Source organism: Puma concolor, chromosome A2 (genome assembly GCF_028749965.1).
Source record: "Puma concolor isolate L17-30 chromosome A2, mPumCon1.1.hap2, whole genome shotgun sequence".
NCBI lineage: Eukaryota > Metazoa > Chordata > Mammalia > Carnivora > Felidae > Puma > Puma concolor.
In genome coordinates, this window is record NC_141668.1 from 48,045,247 (window position 1) to 48,065,784 (window position 20,538).

General features: G+C 40.9%; 1 protein-coding gene and 1 long non-coding RNA gene across 2 annotated transcripts; one reads left to right on the forward strand and one right to left on the reverse strand.

Moving 5' to 3' along the window:
- Positions 1 to 8,189: 8,189 nt before the first annotated feature.
- On the reverse strand, positions 8,190 to 20,538 carry LOC147583147 (uncharacterized). Its single transcript, XR_015245868.1, has 3 exons — positions 20,329 to 20,538; positions 8,803 to 9,835; positions 8,190 to 8,529 (listed from the first exon to the last, which is right to left on the reverse strand). It is a non-coding gene; the product is annotated as an uncharacterized LOC147583147 (long non-coding RNA).
- GGCT (gamma-glutamylcyclotransferase) lies at positions 9,140 to 18,242 on the forward strand. The gene is made up of 4 exons (XM_025929685.2): positions 9,140 to 9,280; positions 13,719 to 13,864; positions 15,256 to 15,391; positions 17,736 to 18,242. The coding sequence occupies exons 1-4, from the start codon at positions 9,140 to 9,142 to the stop codon at positions 17,877 to 17,879; spliced, it is 567 nt and encodes a 188-aa protein (XP_025785470.1). The 3' UTR covers positions 17,880 to 18,242.

The following is a 20,538-nucleotide window of genomic DNA, read 5'->3' on the forward strand; positions in this document are numbered from 1 at the left end:
CTCCACACACAAAACCTACCTATTTCTCCCATGAATGACTGTCATTTTCAGCGAGCTATCTGAGTTTCTGTTACTCAGCTATCTAGAGTTTCTGTTGTCTTCTCAGCCAATAAGCATTTAACAAAGACAATAAGTAGAGATGCCTTTTGGGAGCTCTATTATTGGGATGTGTTGTATTCATGTGAAAGCAGAAAATAATGCAGAAGAAAAAAGGTTGACACCAGCACTAGATCAGCTATTCTGGAAAGATTTCCAAACATCCAGAGTTGTTTTATAGTCAAGTAAAATGCTTCATTTGAGTGTATGTGTCTGAGAAGTGTTAATTGTTGATTAAATATTGTTGAGTAGACTGAAAACATGAAATCCAAGCACATTAATTAAGCAGAGAATTCAAGCACAGTTCTCACTTTCCATAAATGCTTCCAAATGCTTAAACTAGGCCTCATTCCAAAGCCATGCTTCCTATGGGGACATTGAGAAAACCCCGGCTCTCATCTAATTATTATACATGATAGTTAGAATTTACTGAGTATAAACTTCTAGGAGAAAAGAATGAGGTCTATCGCCAAGGGAAACATTGGGATTCTCACTTAAAAATCTACATTCTAAAGTGTTATTGCTTATATTCCCTCTATTCTTGGCAGTAGAAACATGCAGCAATATTCTTGCTTTACATTTTAATTTCAGTTGAACTTAAGATGTTACAAATAACATGGACATATACAATGAGGAGGTGGACATATTAATTATGAAGCAGTTTGTCAGACTTTAACATTAATGGTAGTAAATCTTGGAATTGGTATGTCTCGATCTAATGTAGCTGTGGTAAATGACATGGAGATAGCTGAATTGCTATATTTCCAGAACCTTCTGGAAGTGACGTAAGGTTGGCAGTAGGATATAGCAGGCCATTGTCCTAGACTATATGTGTGGCCTTCTCCTAAACCAGACTGGGGAAATATACAGGGTCTTGTGCCCACTGGCACCTCACAAGGCCAAGAGTGCTCGTCCCGGTAGACGCACTGAGATCCTGCAGCTGCGGGCCTCCCAGAGGCCTCCTTCCACAGAGCAAGACTGACCTACTCTGGCCTAATTAACTGATGTATCGAAAGGCAGACCTACCTGGAAATGTGTTTGCTGCATCTGTTTTCATTTTGAACAACGAATTTAGTCATCACCCTCTTTCTACCCTCCCGACACTAGATCTCTGGATATGGACTTAAAATTCCATAGGATGTGAACTTAATAAGGTATTTTTAAATAATAAAAGTAATACAAGAATACATGCTCAAAGATGCAAAAAATACCGAAGAATACAGAATGGAAACAATGAAAGCTTTTTGTCCAACCCTCTCCCCTACTCCCCACCCTTCCAACTCCATTTCCCTTCCCACGGGTAAACACTGTCAGCAGTTTTGTGTGTGCCTTTCCACAGTGTATGGTTATAGATATAAATACATATAAATAGAGAGATAACAAAGGAGACCATTTACTGAGCACTAAAAAACTGTATTGGAACTACTTCCCAGGGCTAATCTCAAAACAAGAATACAGATTATCTGTCAAACATCCTGAGAAATTACTGCCTACCCGAGTTTTACTCTTTTTATCCTCTAGAACATTTCTGGTTTCATCTATTCTGGCATGCTTCCCAGTCATGTGGCCATAAGCTGGGAGGAGATATAAATACCACTATGGCTAATAAAATGTATGCAGAATCCTGTATGCTAAAGCATTAGTATAAATTTTTAAATCTTAAATCAGAGGTAAAGGACAAATGCCTCCCAGTAAGTCAAGGAAAGCTGGGGAAAAAAAATCATAGAGAAAAAAGGCTTTGGGAGCCTGTGTAAAGGCTAGGGGAGATTTTGGCCCTGGCTTGATTAATTAGCACATATTTATTATTCATCTATGCTGTGGTAATAAGCGCTGTAGGTGTACAGAAATATAAGGTGTGGTCTCTGCCTCCAAAGGGTTTTACCATCAGCTGAGAAATCAGACCGGCCAGGCAGAATGGAATCAGATAACAAAAAGCTTGCACAAGAGCTTGAACTTGATAAAGTAATAAACAGACAGCCTCACAAGTTTTCCACACAAAGGGGTGATATCATAAAAGCAAATTAAAAGAATAGGTCTTCAATCCTTCCCATCCCTTCATTTCCATTCTGTAATTACTGCCCTAGCTCTGACTTTTATGACCTGGCCTATTGCAATGAACTTGTGTCCAGTACTCAACCATCTCCCCATCCTACTCCCTCCCAGGCCATCCTACACACAGCCACAAAAATGAGTTTCCAAAGGTGCAGGAGGGTTACTGTCTGCTCAAAAGTCAAAAATATCTCCCCTTTGACCACCAAATAGTCTGAGCTTTTTAGTTCAAAATTCAAGACCCTCCCATAAATTATGCTAGTCTCCTTCCAGACTTGTCTCCCACTCCCTGATATGAACCTATTTGCTCTACTGAAATTGAACAACTTACCATTCTCCAAACCCCTTCCCGGCTGCCCTCATGTGATCCCCAACCTTACCCCATCTCCAGAGAAAAGCAGAGTCAGGAGAAACAGGCAGCTGTTGCCATAATCCAGGTGTGAGATGATGCCACCAGGGAGAGGGTGGTGAGTATGAGAATGCAGAGGACAGCTGATGGCAGCAGATCTTACTGACTGATAGGATATAGGGTTTGAAAGGAAGAGATGAGTCAAAGGTAACTCATTTTAGGTTTTAGGCAGCAAATGCAATTCTCTCTCCATACCTGCTTATTCCACATCCTTGCAGTTTTGGAGGTTCATGTTTATTTCATCCTGCCTGTGTAGCCTGGGACCACATATGATTAATGATTTCTCTATACTTTAGATCACTAATATATATTTCAAATAATACAGGCATAGCAAAATACTTTACTTTGGGAGCTAGAAATCGTCAAAACGCACTCTAAAAAATTGTTGTGGGGGGGGGGGGCGCACCTGGGTGGCTCAGTTGATTAAGCATCCCACTCTTGATTTCAGCTCAGGTCATGATTCTGGAGTCATGGGATCGAGCCCCATGTCAGGCTCTATGCTAAGCATGAAGCCTGCTTGGGATTCTGTCTTTCCCTCTGCCCCTCTCTCCTGCTCTCACTCTCTCTCTCTCTCTCAAAATAAAATAGAATAAAATAAAATAAAATTGTGGCAGGATTAAATATGCTGTATTCCTCATAACCTATGTGCATTTAATAGAATCATTTAATTACCAGTGTGGAGAATAAGGTTTATGAGACTATCTTGGGAAAAACAAAGTGAGAAACTCAGCTGGGTCTGGTAACACCAGGATCCAGACACTTCAGTAAGCTGAGGACTTGGATTTCTCTAGCACCATTCTCTCCTTAGGTGCGGTCTGCTTTCTTTTCTGTCACTCAGGTCACCTTCTTCCTCTTCCCATTCCATCTGTGCAAACGTGGCTGACACCAGCTCAGAGCATCACAAGCTATAGTCTCAGCGCCCAGAAAGTAACCTAACCCTTCCCAGACTCAAGTTCAAATTCTCAGGAAAGAAAATTGGAAATTAGCAGGAAAATCACGTCCCTGTGATCTCTGACCAAGGCTTCCTTCTAGAAGGAGAATCTACTAAGGACACAGACTAGAATTGGAAAGTTGTTTGGTAGGCATGGAATCACCCCTCCAGTCTTCAGCAAGTCCAATCTTCTCTACCATAAATGGCACCCCAGATCAGTCCTCTTCTCTCTCGCTTCCCTCCCACTACCCTAGGGAGTCCAAGGCCACCATCCACTCTTGTCAAAACTTCTGCAACAGCTTCTTTATGTGTCTCTTAAATATCCTCTTTATCCCCTTGGAATTGATTCTCCACTCAGCATCTAGAATTATCCTATTGGAAAGTAAGTCAGATCGTATCTCTGCCCAAACAGCTTTTCATTTCTTAGAATAAAATCCAGATTCCTTAACATGGCCTTCGAGGCGTTACGTGAGCTTGCCCTTGCCTGTCTCTCAGCCTCATCTCCTGTCACTCCTCGTATTCCTTCCTCTTTAACCACCTGACCTGTAGTTCCTAAAACATGCTAAACTCATGTCTGGAGACTTCTCGTGTTATTTATTTTCCTAATGGAAGAAAATGCATTGATCAGTGAACACACGAATCTGGTTTATTTGTTACAGCTCTCATCACATATCAACTAATTGGCATTCTGATGTGTACATCTATCTCTTATAAGTCTAGTTAATGTGCATCTGCTCCCAGAGCCAAGACTGAATTTTCCAATCCACAGAGCTAAGAAACAGATTCATGAGAACCAGTCCTATCTGTCCCACTATAGTACTACTGCCCTGAATGACCTTGCCTAAGCAGCCAGGTTGGCCTTACTCAGGAGACACATAGTCTTCTTACTATACAACTCTTCAAACTTGCCATAATGTGCAAATATTTGACATTGAAGTGTTCTTTTTAAAATGATAATGCTAAGGGCGCCTAGGTGGCTCAGTCGGTTGAGTGTCTGTCATGATCCCAGGATCAAGGGATTAGCTCTGGGTCAGACTCCACACAGAGAGTGGAGCCTGCTTTAAGATTCTCTTTCTTTCTCCCTCTGCCCCTCTCCCCCGCTCACGCTCTCTCTCTAAAATAAATAAGTAAATAAATATATAAAATGTTAGGGACACCTGGGTGGCTCAGTCAGTTGAGCGTCCAACTCTTAATTTTGGCTTGGGTCATGAGATCAAGCCCCACATCTTGTGGAGCCTGTTTGAGATTCTCTCTCTCTCCCTCTCTCTCTGCCCCTCCCCTGCTCACACTCACATTTTCTGTCTCAAAAATAAATAAATAAGATAACAATTATTCAAAGTGGGTGAGCAAGTTGATCTACTGGGTGTGAAAACAAAATTCTATTTTGTGAGCTAAAATAGTATAATTTCGATTTACTGTATTTTACTATATGTAGTATATATGCTTATATCCTAATATAAGAATTTAGCTTTACTCTGACACTAGACCCCAGAGTCAGTCAGATAGTTATTATATCTAATAAGAGGTGCGGTATCCTAGAGGACAGGTGGGAATGTCTTCCCGAGGAGGGGTAATGGTGGCATGGCCCTCATTCATTCACTTGCTGTGTCTTGTGACCTGCGGCAACTCACTGGTGTTTGCTTAAGTGGACTCACAGAGAACTAATGAATTCTCACACAAAAAACAATTTCTGTAAAAAACTGGACTAAAGCTCTTACTGAAATTGCAAGCACAAGTAAAAAAAGAAAGGTACCAAGCTCACGTTCTTGACTTCTGGTACAAGCTCTTTATCACCTACATTATGGTATAAAAACAATGATGATCTGATAAGATCTGACACAGTCAGCTAAAAAATTTTGCAAGAGGACTATTTGAAATATGGATTTCTATCCACTATTATTTGTAATTAACTTGACCCTAAATGTATGTTTTGCATTAACATGACAATTAAATAGTTATTTTTTTTTTTAATTTTTTTTTTCTTTCAACGTTTATTTATTTTTGGGACAGAGAGAGACAGAGCATGAACGGGGGAGGGGCAGAGAGAGAGGGAGACACAGAATCGGAAGCAGGCTCCAGGCTCTGAGCCATCAGCCCAGAGCCCGATGCGGGGCTCGAACTCCCGGACCGCGAGATCGTGACCTGGCTGAAGTCGGACGCTTAACCGACTGCGCCACCCGGGCGCCCCTAAATAGTTATTTTTAAATTGTCATTTTGTAAGTAGTATACCATATACATTGTGTGTGTGTGTGTGTGTTCAAAAATCTTAATAATACAATAAAAAAACTTTAATAATACAATAAAAAAACTTTAAACACCACTAGACTGAATAATGGCCCTTGAAAGAAATTTGACCTCATTAACCCATTATCAAGTGAGTGAAAGCTAGAATTATTATTTTATAATATCCTTATGGGTAAGGTAGAGATTGTACTTGAAAGAGGGTTATTAATAACCAGTTTTTTCTAGACCACCAGGGCTTTTCAGCTTGAGAAATTTGGGAAGCAGTACCCCGTAATGCCTCTAGAATCCGAGTGCTTGGCCAGTCATTGCTAGCTACAGCCTGGGGCAAATTAGTTAACTTACCTCAGCTTCCTCCACTGTAACATGAGAATAGTATTAGCACTTCCTGCATAGGGCTATTTTCAGGATTAAATCAGCTAATATATATGAATTTAGGTTGGTGCCTGGCATTTGATAAGTGTTCAATGAATGTTAACGAGTATTAACCAAGCTTTGGTTAAATTTGGAAAAACAAAAAAAGCTTGCTATCTACTGCCTTGGCCAACAGGGGTCAGCACACAGCAATCTACATGGGGAAGCTAAATAAAATGTTTCATGGGCTTAAGAAAAGATTTTTCAGTGTTTGAGGAAACAGCGGTGCTTCAGAAAATTTTTGTAAAAGGGTATTAAGAAAAATCAATAACCATAAAATTAAGCAATTAGTGAGAAATGTAGGGTGAGAAAAAAAGTCAAAGACTTAGAAAATCATTAAATAATAAATACATTTAGAATGTCTAAAAGCAATTTAAAATGCAGAAGGACATTTTAAGTGGGGATGCTCCGAAGCAGAGGCCTTGAGAATTCTGATGCAATAGAGCACTATCTTGCCAGCAAGTTCCCAAGTCTGCATTTCAAGTTCCACCTTGATGTTTTGGGGGAGGGGGAGGGGACCGACCTTCCTATTTTCCGATTATCTAACAACAGTGTTACTGCTTACTGAGCGCTGTCTGCCCAGTGCTTTACAAATATCACCATTTTCCCTTTTTGACTTTTTAACATGAAAATGTTCAACTATATAGAAAAGAATAGCTAGAATAATAAAATGAACATCCATATCCACATCAGTTGATTGAACATTTAACGCTTTCCACATTTCAATTTTTCTGAATTATTTTCAAATAAATATAGATAGCAAACATTTTGCCCCTAAATACATGAATATGTATATCTAAAAATAGAGATATCTTTCCACATAACACAATGCTATTATCATACCTAATAAAGCAGTTTTTAATATCATCTCATCCCCTACTTTGTATTCAGATTTAATTGTCTCCAAAATATCTTTTATATCTGGTTTATTGAACTACAACCAAGGACAAGCCATTGCATGCAGTTATCATGTCTCTTAGTTTCTTTTAACCTAGAACAGCCTGTGCTCAGTCCTGCCTTTTTTTTTTTTTTTTTTTAAATTACACTGACTTAATTTAAGAGACAGCCATTTGTTCATTTATTCTGCAGGATGCCCCACCATTTGTTCATGATTTTTCTGATTGTTTCCTCTTGGTGTCATTTCTATTCTTCTATCCTTGTAGTTCCTGCTTATGCTTGATTGTATAGAAGTGAAAGAGTTTGGGAAACAATACTTCATAGACCATACTGGAGCCTCCCATTCTATCACATCAGGAGAGACGTAATGTCAGGTTGGTACATTTTTCATGATTATAAGTTTGATCTAGGTTACGGTGGGAGGGAACAGATTTCTTCATTGTCATTATGTTTTCCTTCTGACTACAGCGAGTAATCCTTGGGGGATAATTTGGCCCTATGCGAGTATTCTGTTCCCCATCACCCTTTCACCAAATGGTTTCATTGATGATCCTGGCATAAATCAATTATTTCATTAGGGGCTACAAAATGGTGATTTTCTCATTGTATCATTCATTTTGCATTATTTAGCTGGCACACTTTTGTAAAGAGAACTGCTTCCTCATTAACTGAGACTATTTGGTTACCCCTGAAATACAGCCGCAAGTAGAAGGGCAGGATAAATGTTTAAATTTTCTTAAATTACCACTTTTCAGAGTAAAGAGTTGCTGTAATAGTCACCATGGCAAATTAGGTTTTTAAAAATTGCTTTTTATATTTGGTTTACTCTTTTGGTGGGACTTTTCTGTCTGACATTTTCAATCAATTGCAGTCATTATTTTTGGTACTCAAATTGTTCTACTTTTGGCCAGTGGGCATTCCTTCAAGCTGGCTTCCATGTCCTTCTGAAAGGACCTCATTTTTCTTGGATACTTCCAGACTTTCTGTCACAAGATGTTCCAACCGCTCCTACTCATTCCTAGCTTTTGACCTGGCATAAACAATTTCTCCGACGATCCCTCATACCTTTTGGTGGAGAGTGGTATTTAGAAATCAAAATCTGGGTACCAAGGATAGCCAGCCATTCCCCTGATTAATACTTTCATTTCAAAGTTTAAGGATACAAGGTTTTATTTCATTGTTCTTAGGCTTTTATATCTTATTTTACACTGGAGTTTTTGCTCCTAATCACATTAACAAAACTATTCTTTAAGTACTTAAACCAACCCTGTGAGATAGGGGATCATAAGTTATGTTACTGTGATCATAATTTATATTAAAATCTCTATTTTAAAAGGAGGAAACAGATGAGAGCTACCCAAGCGTACGTGGCCAGTAAATGGCATCATCGGGATTTGAACCCGGCTCGCTGCTTCCGTCGGGGAAGGGAATCCCAGACATTCGGAGGGGCTTCTCCACGCAGATGATCAGGGCTGGGGAAGCCGGAACCAGCCTGTCGGGGGGAAGAGACCCGTAGTGACCGACTGCTCCAAACCGGGAGGGCGGTACGGGAGTGAGCTTCCAGGTGAGTGAACCGTCGGGGGCGCGGCCAGGGCAGCTGTTTCGCTTCAGGGGTGCCCAGAGCTACCTAAAATGCACCCACAGCCAGGGAAGCACGCTTGCGCCACCTGAAGCTGAAAAAACAAGGCTGGGACGCTCGCCGAGCGGCCCCCTAAACCGAACCCTCCAGACCTGACCCACCTTCGCGCAGTGCCGGCCCAGTCACCAATCAGAGGGAGGCTTGAACACCGGGGCGGGACAACAAGAGGATCATGTCCAATGAGGAGTCGGCTCCCGGTCGCCTCAGGTCTGAGTGTTTCAGAATCCTTACTGGAGAATTGAGAGGAGGTGATGGGCTTGGCCAATCAGATGGGGTGACTCAACATTTGTGACCGGCAGCCAATCGCAAGGGCGGTCGCATCCGACTCGCCGCGCCCACGCTTCCCGCGTTTCCCCTAACCCTAGAGTCGCCGGCCGGTTTGCCACTGAAGTTGGGACGCTCGCAGTCCTCTTCTCACGGTCTTGCCGCCGACACCGCTGCGGTGCAGGTGTCTGGGTGGAGCATGGCGAATTCGGGCTGTGAGGACCTCCGGGGCCAGGAGGGGGAGAGTTTTCTGTACTTCGCCTACGGTAGCAATCTGCTGACCGAGCGGATCCACCTCCGAAACCCGTCAGCCGTGTTCTGCTGCGTGGCCCGCCTGCAGGTCAGTGCTGCCCGCGGCCCTTGCAGCGTCGTGCCCACCCCTCGGACGAGGGAGCAGGATTTCCAGAAGTCGCTTCCTCAGGGCCGGGAATCCACCTCTCGCTGATGAGAGTACGTCGGGGCTCTCTTCGCCGTCTGGGTTCTGCCCTCCTGAGCAAGCCCGTCTGGGTCTCCTAGAGTCCCCTCCTAACTTTCCCTAGGCTGCTCGTTCTGCCCAGGTCCGGCCACCCCTCTCGTGCCCACCCGCTGAATGGGCACGCTCACAGGATCCATTCGCTTGGTGCCTGAGACGCCTTCTCCGACCCCAGGGCAGAGAATCGGTTCCTTTCTGTTCCCTCCCACACCTTCGCTGCAGGACTTGTCACCTGTTGTTGTAAAACTCCATTCACCCGCCTTTTGCTCCTGATTGGAGAGGTCCTGAAAGCTGGCAGGGAGTCTGATCCGTAGTGAGGGCTGAGCTCAGCTAAGTCCAGTGTCTGGATGAACCGTAACCCACCTTGGTAAAAATCATTGCTCTTCACTACAGTCCATTCCTTCATTTGGTAGATGTTCTTCCCTGCAGATACAAAGGTGATTGAGTAAAGTTGGCTACTTCGAGGACCTCTAGGTCTATAGGAGGTAACACGCAAAAAAGAAAGAAAAGAAAAATGAAAGAAGGAAAATTGTGCAAAACCTTTTGACATTGTTGAATTAGGCATGGTCTCTGCTGTTGTTGTCGGGTTCTTATTTGCAAACAACAGAAAGTGGCTGATTTAAGCAGAAAAAAGAATGTGTTGAAAGGCTGTTGGAGGGCTCATGAATGACCAGGAAGGTAGGAACTACAGAGCTGAGAAAACAAGCAGGCATAGGGGTGCCTGGCTGGTAGGTGGAGCATGCAACTCTTGATCCCAGGGTGGTGAGTTCAAGCCCCACTTTGGGTTGTGGAGCCTACTTAGAAACACACACACACACACACACACACACACACACACACACACAGAGGCAGGCATAAAGGAAACCACAGCCACCATAACACAGTATCACAGACAGTACCAGCCCAGGAGGGCGCTGGTGCAGCACTGCTAACCTTGGTAAACATGGACTCTGCAATGTGCATCACTGACACCACCTGCTCTGGACCTTGCCTGGGCTGCCGCCACTACACCCCTGCAGTTCCTGAAACCTAAATGTGGCCACCACCGCCAGGGTGTAGTTTCTGCTGTCCTTGGGCACTAGCACCAGCTTCTGATTCAAAGCCCCATATGGGTGTCCTGACCGGCTAACTCTTGGCTAGTGCCCATGCCCTGACTACCAGCAAAGCTGGGAGAACCAACTGTTGGCATTTGAAGCTTCAAAAATGGGAGGTGGGCTATAGAACTTTCTACCCATCTCCCAGACTCAGAAGGCAGGGAATTGCCGAAATGTGGAAAAGAAGTTCAGATGCTTATAGTTGGGACCAATGGAAGAGCTATCAAGCAAATGATTTTTCATTTACAGATATGGTGAGTTTAAAAAGGAGACATGTTGTACCTTCCTCTCAGTTTTACCTTCCTAAAACCGATCTTTTTTTTTTTTTAACGTTTATTTATTTTTGAGACAGAGACAGAGCATGAACGGGGGAGGGTCAGAGAGAGGGAGACACAGAATCTGAAACAGGCTCCGGGCTCTGAGCCATCAGCACAGAGCCCGACGCGGGGCTTGAACTCACGAACCGCGAGATCATGACCTGAGCCAAAGTCGGACGCTTAACCGACTGAGCCACCCAGGCGCCCCTAAAACCGATCTTTAAAAAAAAAAAGAAAAAAATGAAGGCTTTAAAAAAAGGGTGGGGGAGGGTGGATGTACTAGGTGCTATGGAAGTGTATGTATGACTTTGAGTCCCGACCTAAGAGCTCAGTAAAGCTCTTCCTGAAAATACGACTTTTAAGCTGAGACCTGAATGATTGGGCAGGGGGAGGCAAAGAAAATAGAAGAGACAGCATGTACAAATGTCCTCAGGAAAGAAGAAGCTAGATCATCCAGCTACTATGGCTGGAGTTCAGTGTGTGAGGAGGATAAAGAATGATGACTAGAGAGGTAGGAAAAGGGCCGCATGTTATAGGACCACAGAAGACTTTGGTTTTTATCTTGAGAGCAATGAAAAGCCCTATTGCAGAATTTCAGCAAATGAGAGATCAGATTCACAACTTTGAAAGCCCCTTCTGGTTGCAGTGGGAAATGGATTGGAAGAGGGAGACAACAGTGAACGTGGGAAGCCCAATTAGAAAGATTCTGAAGCAATTCATGCTAAAGATCATGGCACCTCGAGGGGCGCCTGGGTGGCGCAGTCGGTTAAGCGTCCGACTTCAGCCAGGTCACGATCTCGCGGTCCGTGAGTTCGAGCCCCGCGTCAGGCTCTGGGCTGATGGCTCGGAGCCTGGAGCCTGTTTCCGATTCTGTGTCTTCCTCTCTCTGACCCTCCCCCGTTCATGCTCTGTCTCTCTCTGTCCCAAAAATAAATAAACGTTGAAAAAAAAAAAAAAGATCATGGCACCTCGAACTGGAGTGGTAGCAGTCGAGGGTAGATGGGTTTGGGAGATATTTAGGAGATAACAGTGTTAAGCCTTGGTGACTGATTGTGAAGGGAGGAGGAGGCAACCAAGGTTTTTGCGGCAATAGCGTGGATGATGGTGATGCTTGTAAAAAGAGGACAATCAGTTTTGGCGGGAAAGTTAAGCTCAGTTTGAACATACTGAGTTTGAGATGCTGGTTATACATCCAAATGAGCAGAAAAATATTAGTGATCATTAAGTATTCACTGTCTGGGAGGCCCTGTTCTAAGCACTCTTGAAGTTTAGAAGAGAGATCTGGGCTGGATTAAAAGAGAATTGGAAAGCGAGGGGTGCCTGGGTGGCTTGGTCGGTTAAGCGTCGACTTGGGCTCAGGTCATGATCTCGCAGTCCGTGAGTTCAAGCCCCATGGCGGGCTCTGTGCTGACAGCTCGGAGCCTGGAGCCTGTTTCAGATTCTGTGTCTCCCTCTCTCTCTGCCCCTCCCCTGTTCATGCTCTGTCTCTCTCTGTCTCAAAAATAAATAAACGTTAAAAAAAATTAAAAAAAAAATAAAAGAGAATTGGAATACTGGATGGTATTTGAAGTCATTGGAGGGGATAGATCATCTTGAGCAAATTGCTGATGAACAGAGAAAGGGGCCTAAACTGAGCCCTAGAAACTCTCACATTTAAAGACCTTGTATGGAGGAGGAATTAGCAAAGGGAATTGAGAGCAGGAAACAGTTTGAAAGTCAGGAAGAGGCTGATCAAGACAGGGTGGTTAACTATGTCAAAAGCAGCAGAAAAGTGGAACTTGGATTTAGTAATACACAGCCAGTACCTAGTGTGGTTGTAACTTGTTAACAGCTCTCCTGATGTCCTGCCAGGGCTACTTGGTTCTAGAACATCCAGTATACCAACTAAAGGTACTGGTCACTCAAAGCAGCCTTTTTCCTGAATGTCTGACATTTTTAAGAAAATAAGGTGATAAAGATTAATTATTAACCTTAGATTTAATATCGAGTCCAACCTTTTTAATTTTATTATTAAGGAAACTAAGCTCTGGAAAGATGGAAAGAAATTTTCCTACACCAAACAACCAAGGAAGGGTTTTTAATCTTCCTCAGGATTATCTCCTCTGATTACCCATCCCTAACAGGGAATAAGCAAAACTAGCAACCTGGCTCCATTACTTATTAGTTGTGAGATCTTGGACAAGTTACTGGATCTTTATAAACTACAGGGGTTTTTTTTTGGGTTTTTTTTTTTTTGCTGTTGAATTAGTAAAATAAAGTTGTTGGCAGGATAAAAATGAGAGTCCATGTAAAGCTCATAGCACAGTGTATATAACCTAGTAAAGTTCTAGTGCTAGCTGCTCTTATGATTATTATAATAGTACAATTCATGAATGTTAGATGAATAAGTATCCAAATCACCCTCAAAATGCCAGCTCCTTGAGGACGTAGTGATATATGCTGTTAGGATACTCTCTACATACATAAAAGTAGAGAAAAGGTTATAACCCCTGCACAGCTACTCATCTTCAACAATTATGTGTACTATGGTTGCCTCTAAATTAAAATCTATGAGTATGTAGGTAGACTGGGAAGTAATTTTCAAAAATGAAAATAGTTGTGTTAAGGCATTGGGATTATGTTTTTTTTTTAAACCTTCAAACCTGTTTATGATAAGATATGTATACATCTAATATATTTAGAGTATGTTTCATTTTTAAAGAAGAATATGAAAAAATAAAGTCGAGATCTGGGTCCTTGTTTATCTTTGTATTTTTTACAGTTTCTTACGCAGAGAAGGAACTCAAAGTTTATGTTTTAATTGCATGGATTTCAAGGTAAATTTTTTTTTTATTTTGAGGAGGGAAATTTTGGTTCCAGTGGATATTGATCCTGTCTTTTTGGTTTCCTTTGTAGGATTTTAAGCTTGACTTTGGCAATTCCCAAGGCAAAACAAGTGAAACTTGGCATGGAGGTATAGCCACCATTTTTCAAAGTCCTGGCGATGAAGTATGGGGAGTAGTATGGAAAATGAACAAAAGCAATTTAAGTTCTCTGGATGAGTAGGTGGCTTCTAATTATGTTAAATAATAACTAATTCAGAAAGTGGATCATATGCAAAGATGTGTATATGTGTATTGGTTTTTCAAACCATATACTATATTCTTTATACTTTAGGGTTAATATAAAGGTATATTATGCATTTCCTAAAAAGAAAAGCTAGGGGTGCCTGGCTGGCTCGGCCCATAGAGTGTGCAATTCTTGATCTCAGTATTGTGAGTTAAAGCCCCATGTTGGGCATAGAGCTTACATTAAAAAAAAAAAAAAAAAAGGCCTAGAAGGGTCACTCTTTTTTTTTTTTTTAACGTGTATTTATTTTTGAGACAGAGAGCATGAACAGGGGAGGGTCAGAGAGAGAGGGAGACACAGAATCTGAAACAGGCTCCAGGCTCTGAGCTGTCAGCAGAGTCGGATGCAGGGCTCAAACCCACAGACCGTGAGATCATGACCTGAGCCGAAGTCAGACACTTAACCGACTGAGCCACCCAGGCGCCCCTACTCTTTTCTTTTTAAGTAGGGTTCATGCCCAGCATAGAGCCCAATGGGGGGCTTGAACTCACAACCCTGAGATCAAGACCTGAGCTGAGATCAACAAGAGTTGAACACTTAACCAACTGAGCCATCCAGGCACCCAGAGGTCACACGTTCTGATTAAGATTTGGGGAGGATGTTTATAATCTCTTCTGCAAAAAATGGAAGCCCTTATTTTTGTTCTTTTTATCTTTTATAAAAAAATCTCTTTGCAGTTTCGTATTGTGAAAAGTCACAAAGATGTTTGTAATTATTGCATTTTCTTAATTGGTTTCAAAGCAGTTCAATTTTTATTAGAGTCAGTTTTTAAAAAACAATTCTTTAAGATAGCAGTTGAATCAGTAAAAAAGTAATAATAATTTATAAAAACTGATAACATATCAGAAATGCTTTGATACTTTTTATAACTAGGACTCAAGAGTTGTATGGTAGAGCATGTATACAAAGAAAGCTGGCAGAATAGAGTAGGACTTGATAAGAACAGATTATCTGACATGCTTCATACTTTATGTCACTGGTGAATGAGAGTGAACCATTCTCTACTTTTCTCTGGGTGGATATTCTCTTGCTTAGTAGCCTAGAGAACAATGTTTAGGGGTACAAAGATTGAAATAACTACATTCAAGCATGTTTTCCAATAGAATAAATATAGAGATCTGTTAGAAGTATACCAAGTAATAGTAAGGCTGAGGCTTTCTACTTGGAATGCTAAGTTTACTTTTGATGTGGTAATTTTATAATATGTTCTACTATATCCCCAAAAACATAGGGAGGACATATATCCATATACAGTTAAATTTTTAATTCAGTAAGCTAACTTGGCTAAGTCATGTATGTTAAAATTTGGCTGTTCTGGTTTCAGGCAAGAAGGAGTTAAAAGTGGAACATATGTCCCAATAGAAGTTAATGTTTATACTCAAGAAGGAAAAGAAATAACTTGTCGAAGTTATCAGATGAAAAATTATGAGAGTGCTCCCCCATCTCCCCAGTATAAAAAGGTAAGCTACTTACAAAGACTTTTGGCGATTGCTCTTTAATTTTCACTGAGCTAAGCTAAAAAATATCTTGTTTTAATAAGACTTGGTGTATGTTAAATTCTACATGAACACTTCATTTTAATCAAAATGTTTTTAATGCAAATATGATATTTACCTAACATGCAAATGCAAATCGAAAGTGTTCAGATTTATTTGTAACGATAGAACCATGTTCCTAACATGTATTTATTTTAAAAAACTTTTAGGGGGCGCCTGGGTGGCTCAGTCGGTTAAGCGGCCGACTTCGGCTCAGGTCACGATCTCGCGGTCCGTGAGTTCGAGCCCCGCGTCGGGCTCTGTGCTGACTGCTCAGAGCCTGGAGCCTGTTTCAGATTCTGTGTCTCCCTCTCTCTCTGACCCTCCCCCGTTCATGCTCTGTTTCTCTCTGTCTCAAAAATAAATAAGAACGTTAAAAAAAAATAAATAAATAAAACAAAAAACTTTTAGAAATATACATGAGCCATAATTCTAGACATGTATTTTCTTTCCTAAAGTAGAAAATAACACATATATGTAAATTTTTGGTAGATTTATTCTATACATAGGCTTTTGTAATCATTTTTTTCTTCCACAAACCAGTATTTCATAGCACCAAGATTTATTTTTATGGAGAAAAAAATATATTTCCTACTACTGAAATGTTTCCATCCCTGGATGGAGGGAAAAAAGTTACACTGTCTTTCAAAATCAGAGAAACCACTCCCACAAGCATAGAAAAAGAATGTGGGATAGAAACCCCACAATCCCTTTTTAGAAACCCAAACTTAGGTACTATTGGAAGGCCTAATCAGGACATAGCACCTGGAGTGGATGACCCAGTTCCTGGGCCTAATCTGGAATTGTCTAGAATTAGCCTGGTATGGATCTGGGAAGTACAACTGAACATAGTTGCTATTTATTCCCTCATGTGTAATTTAGAGGTAGAGTAGGCTCCAGGATTAAACTAAAACTGTTCCCTATAAGCCATAAATGTAAAAAAAAAATTTTTTTAATGTTTATTTTTGAGAGAGAGAGAGAGAAAAACAGAGCACGAGCAGGGGAGGGGCAGAGAGAGAGGGAGACACAGAATCCAAAGCAGGTTCCAGGCTCCAGGCTGTCTGCACAGAGCCCGATGTGGGGCTCAAACTCACAAACCATGGGATCATGACCTGAGCTGAAGTCAGACATTCAACCAACTGAGCCACCCAGGCGCCCCAAACTATAACTTTTTTTGAAGAATCGTGTTTTTTCTTAATAGATCATGCCAACTTCGTACAATAATTTTTTGTCTTAATATAAAAATATTTTAAATTCGTTGGAATGACTAGAATCAAAAACATAAGAAATAACAAATGTTAGTGAGGGTGTGGAGAAAAAGAAACCCTGATGCACTGCTTGTAGGAATGCAAATTGGTGCAGCCACTGTGGAAACCAGTGTGGAGGTTCCTCAAAAAATTAAATAGAACTATCATATGATCCAGGAATTCCACTACTGGGTTTTTACCCAAAGAAAATGAAAACATTAATTTGAAAAGATATATGCACCCCTATGTTTATCACAGCATTTATTTACAATAGCCAAATTATGGATGCTACCCAGGTGTCCATCAATAGTCAATAATATGGATAAATAAGATGAGACGTGTGTGTGTGTGTGTGTGTGTGTGTGTGTGTGTGTGTGTGTGTGTACGTGTACACAATATATATACAATGGAGTATTACTCGGCCGCAAAAAAGATCTTGCTATTTGTAACAGCATGGATGGACCTAGAAGGTATAATGCTAAGTGAAATAAGTCAGACAGAAAGACAAATACCACATGATTTCATTCATATGTGGAATTTGTGAAATAAAACAAAAGAACAAACAAAAAATACCCAGACTCTTAAACACAGAGAACAAACTGGTGCTTGCCAGAATGGAGGTGGATGAGGTGATGGGTGAAATAGGTGAAGGGAATTAAGAGCACACTTATCATGATGAACACCAAGTAATGTAAAGAACTGTTGAATCATTATATTGTGTATCTGAAACTAATACAACATTGTATGTTAATTATACTTCAGCTTTTAAAAACATTTTAAATCATGTTACTGAGTAAAATTGAAATTCAATGAGGATGTGTCATGTGACTTTGAAAACTCCCAGCACATTCATGCTTACTTTGAGGGGAATGACTCTGTGTCTGTATTTTGTCCTGTAATTATTTATTCTAGAGTTATCTGAAAGCTAATATTTCACACTTGATACAGCACATGAAGCTGTGGTATATTAAATTATGTTCCTAACTAAAAGGTTTTTTGTTTGTTTGTTTAACCATTTCTAGGTCATTTGCCTAGGTGCAAAAGAAAATGGTTTGCCACTGGAGTATCAAAAGAAGTTACATGCAATAGAACCAAATGACTACAAAGGAGAAGTCTCAGAAGAAATTGAAGACATTATCAAAAAGGGAGAAACAAAAACTCACTAGAACATAACAGAATAGATCTACAGATATTTTCTGTATGTGCTAATATATTTTTAACGTTTAGAACAGGAATCTGAGGTATCTCTGTGTTCAACAGTGCTCTGAAAGGATATCTTACTAAGGTGATTCCTTGTTTTCAGACTATAAAAAGAAACTAGGTTAGGAATTAGATGATTGAAAAGGGGGCCAGGAGGCACTGGAATGCATGACAAATGGATGCAGGTACTCCTATGAACAAAGTTATTTTCTGCATTTGAGTGTATCCTTGCTCTGTGACAAAGGAGAGATTTGCAATTTAATGATCGTGCTGGTGAATTGCTCTGCTCTGGGATTTTTTTTATCAGCTTAATAAAGAGCGAGCAAACTTCTGAGACAGCTGATGATAATTTTTTTTTTTTTTAATTTAAAAGTGGCATACTGTTCTTAGAGAAATAAATGTATTTGTGGTTGAACCTCTTTTCCCTACTAAAGTACTAGATTTCACTTTAAGAGACTCATATCATCACACATACTGGGTCTGGCGTTGGCTCTACACAGTCCATACTAGAGGATTATTGCATAGACTCTAGAACCACACAGCCTAGGATCAGTTATCAGTTCCACCACGTTCTAGCTGGGAGACTGGGTTTTCTTACTTTGTGCCTCAGTTTCCTCATCTATAGAGTGAGGGCAGGTGAAACACCTATGTCTTAGGATTGTTTTGAGAAGTAAATATATGTAATGAGCTTCGAACAGAGGCTGACGCATAATAAGTATTAGAAATCACTAATGTTCTTATTAAAGAATTAAGTTTATACAGAGCCATCCTTGGAACAGTATTTTAAAGTAGAAGAGTCAAGATGATGAGGGAACACGTTTTATGGAAGCTCCAATTTGACTCTTGGCTTCTTAAATTTATTTACTGAACAAATGGAGGAAAGAAGAGTCATGAATAAAACAGCACTGGTTATTAAAAAATCAGATCTCTGGAATGCAGCGAGCTGGACTTTTGAAACAGGTTATTGGAATGAAGTGAGCTAGGTGCAGGAACATAAAATAAAGATTTGGTTTGTTCTCTTAGGAAAAATAACTTTTCAGCTACAGCTGCTGTAGTGGAACTGAACCATAGACTTCAGGTTAGATCATGTTTTATAGCTGTGACACCTCACTGTTTTCAAGTACACCCTCCAATATTCTAGTTTTCTCCAGTTCTTAACTCCTCTCAGGAAGACCAAGTTTGTCAGTACCTGGAACTCAGTTATGGTAATATAGTGAGCAAGGCTCAGTTTTGATGTAAAAATAGATTATTCTAGTAATCTATTTCACCCACCTAAAATGACAATTTTCATTAAGGAATTTGAAACTCAATAAAACCTTCATGTCTGGCCTTTTGACAAAAATCTGATAATCATGAGGAATATTGCTTTGCCAGTCATTTTCAAAGAAGTACTACCAAATGTCATAAACAAGGGATTTGCATTTCTATCAGTGATTTTGGCCCTCCATCTACAATACAACCAACTCCTGGATAAACTATTAACAGTTTTTGAAAAGCATTTCTGGGCTTGCAAGAAAATAAGGAAAATCTTCAAGGCATACCAATCCCTTTCCCACAAAAAGAAAGAAGATAAACTGTTTTCTAGCACTGTACCTGACATCTTTGCATACAAATGCCAATTATAGCCCTGGAATTTGACTACTAACCCTTGAGCAATCCTGCTGCAGGACAGGAAAACAACCTGAGAATTCTGTATGAAACTAGGATGCTTCAAGACAACTAAAATCCCTAAATTAGTAAGATTAGTGGCTTCCAGCAGAGGCAAATGCAAATTCTCTCTGAAGAAGGCAATTCTAATTTAGGTCCTCAGAATCTCCACCTAAAAAATTTTAAGATAAGGAAAATGATATAAGTGAGAACAGAAAAATCATCTAGATCCCTAAGGTTTTGAGATACTGATCAAAAACAGTGTAAGTATATAGACTGATTTCTGAAAAGATGGAGTAGACCTACTCTTTCTTACTCCTTTAGTTAAGTACAACTAATAAATAAGACTCTAAAAGAGGGAGAGGAAGACTAGCCAGGGACGTCAGGACCCAAGACAACATGGTACTGGGTTGTCTCAGGCTTGTAGCTGAAGAAGCCAGCAATCAAAGTACCAATGAGTTCAGACAAGCAAAACAAGGAAAACCTACTCTGTAGTCAAAGGAATAGGAAATAGACAATCTAGCAAAATGAAACTTTCAGAGAATAAAAATGCTCTCCAGCCAAATACCACAAAGAAAAATTGTGGGTCCCCCCCCATCTCTACACATGCCAGGAAAAGTCAGGAGGGGAGCCTAGACTTAACACCCTCACCAGGCTGTAATGGGGCACCCTAACATTGTCCCCTACCACAACTACCAGGGTGGTGCCAGAAAAGGCTGAGTAGGAAGCTACCCAGCCATAACAGGCCTTCCCTCTTCCCCCACTCACCATAGTGTTAGTAGAGACCATGCAGGGATCCTGGACTTCCAACTGCGCATCTGGCAGTAACAAGGTGCCTCCCTCTCTGCTGGGGTGGTGTCAGAGGCCAAGTGGTAGGTCAGGACTTTCATCACCACCCAGTGGTAAAAACGCCACCCTTCCCTGTTATATTAGTGAGGGCCATGTAGTGGGCAGTAATAAGACATTCCCACTCCTAGG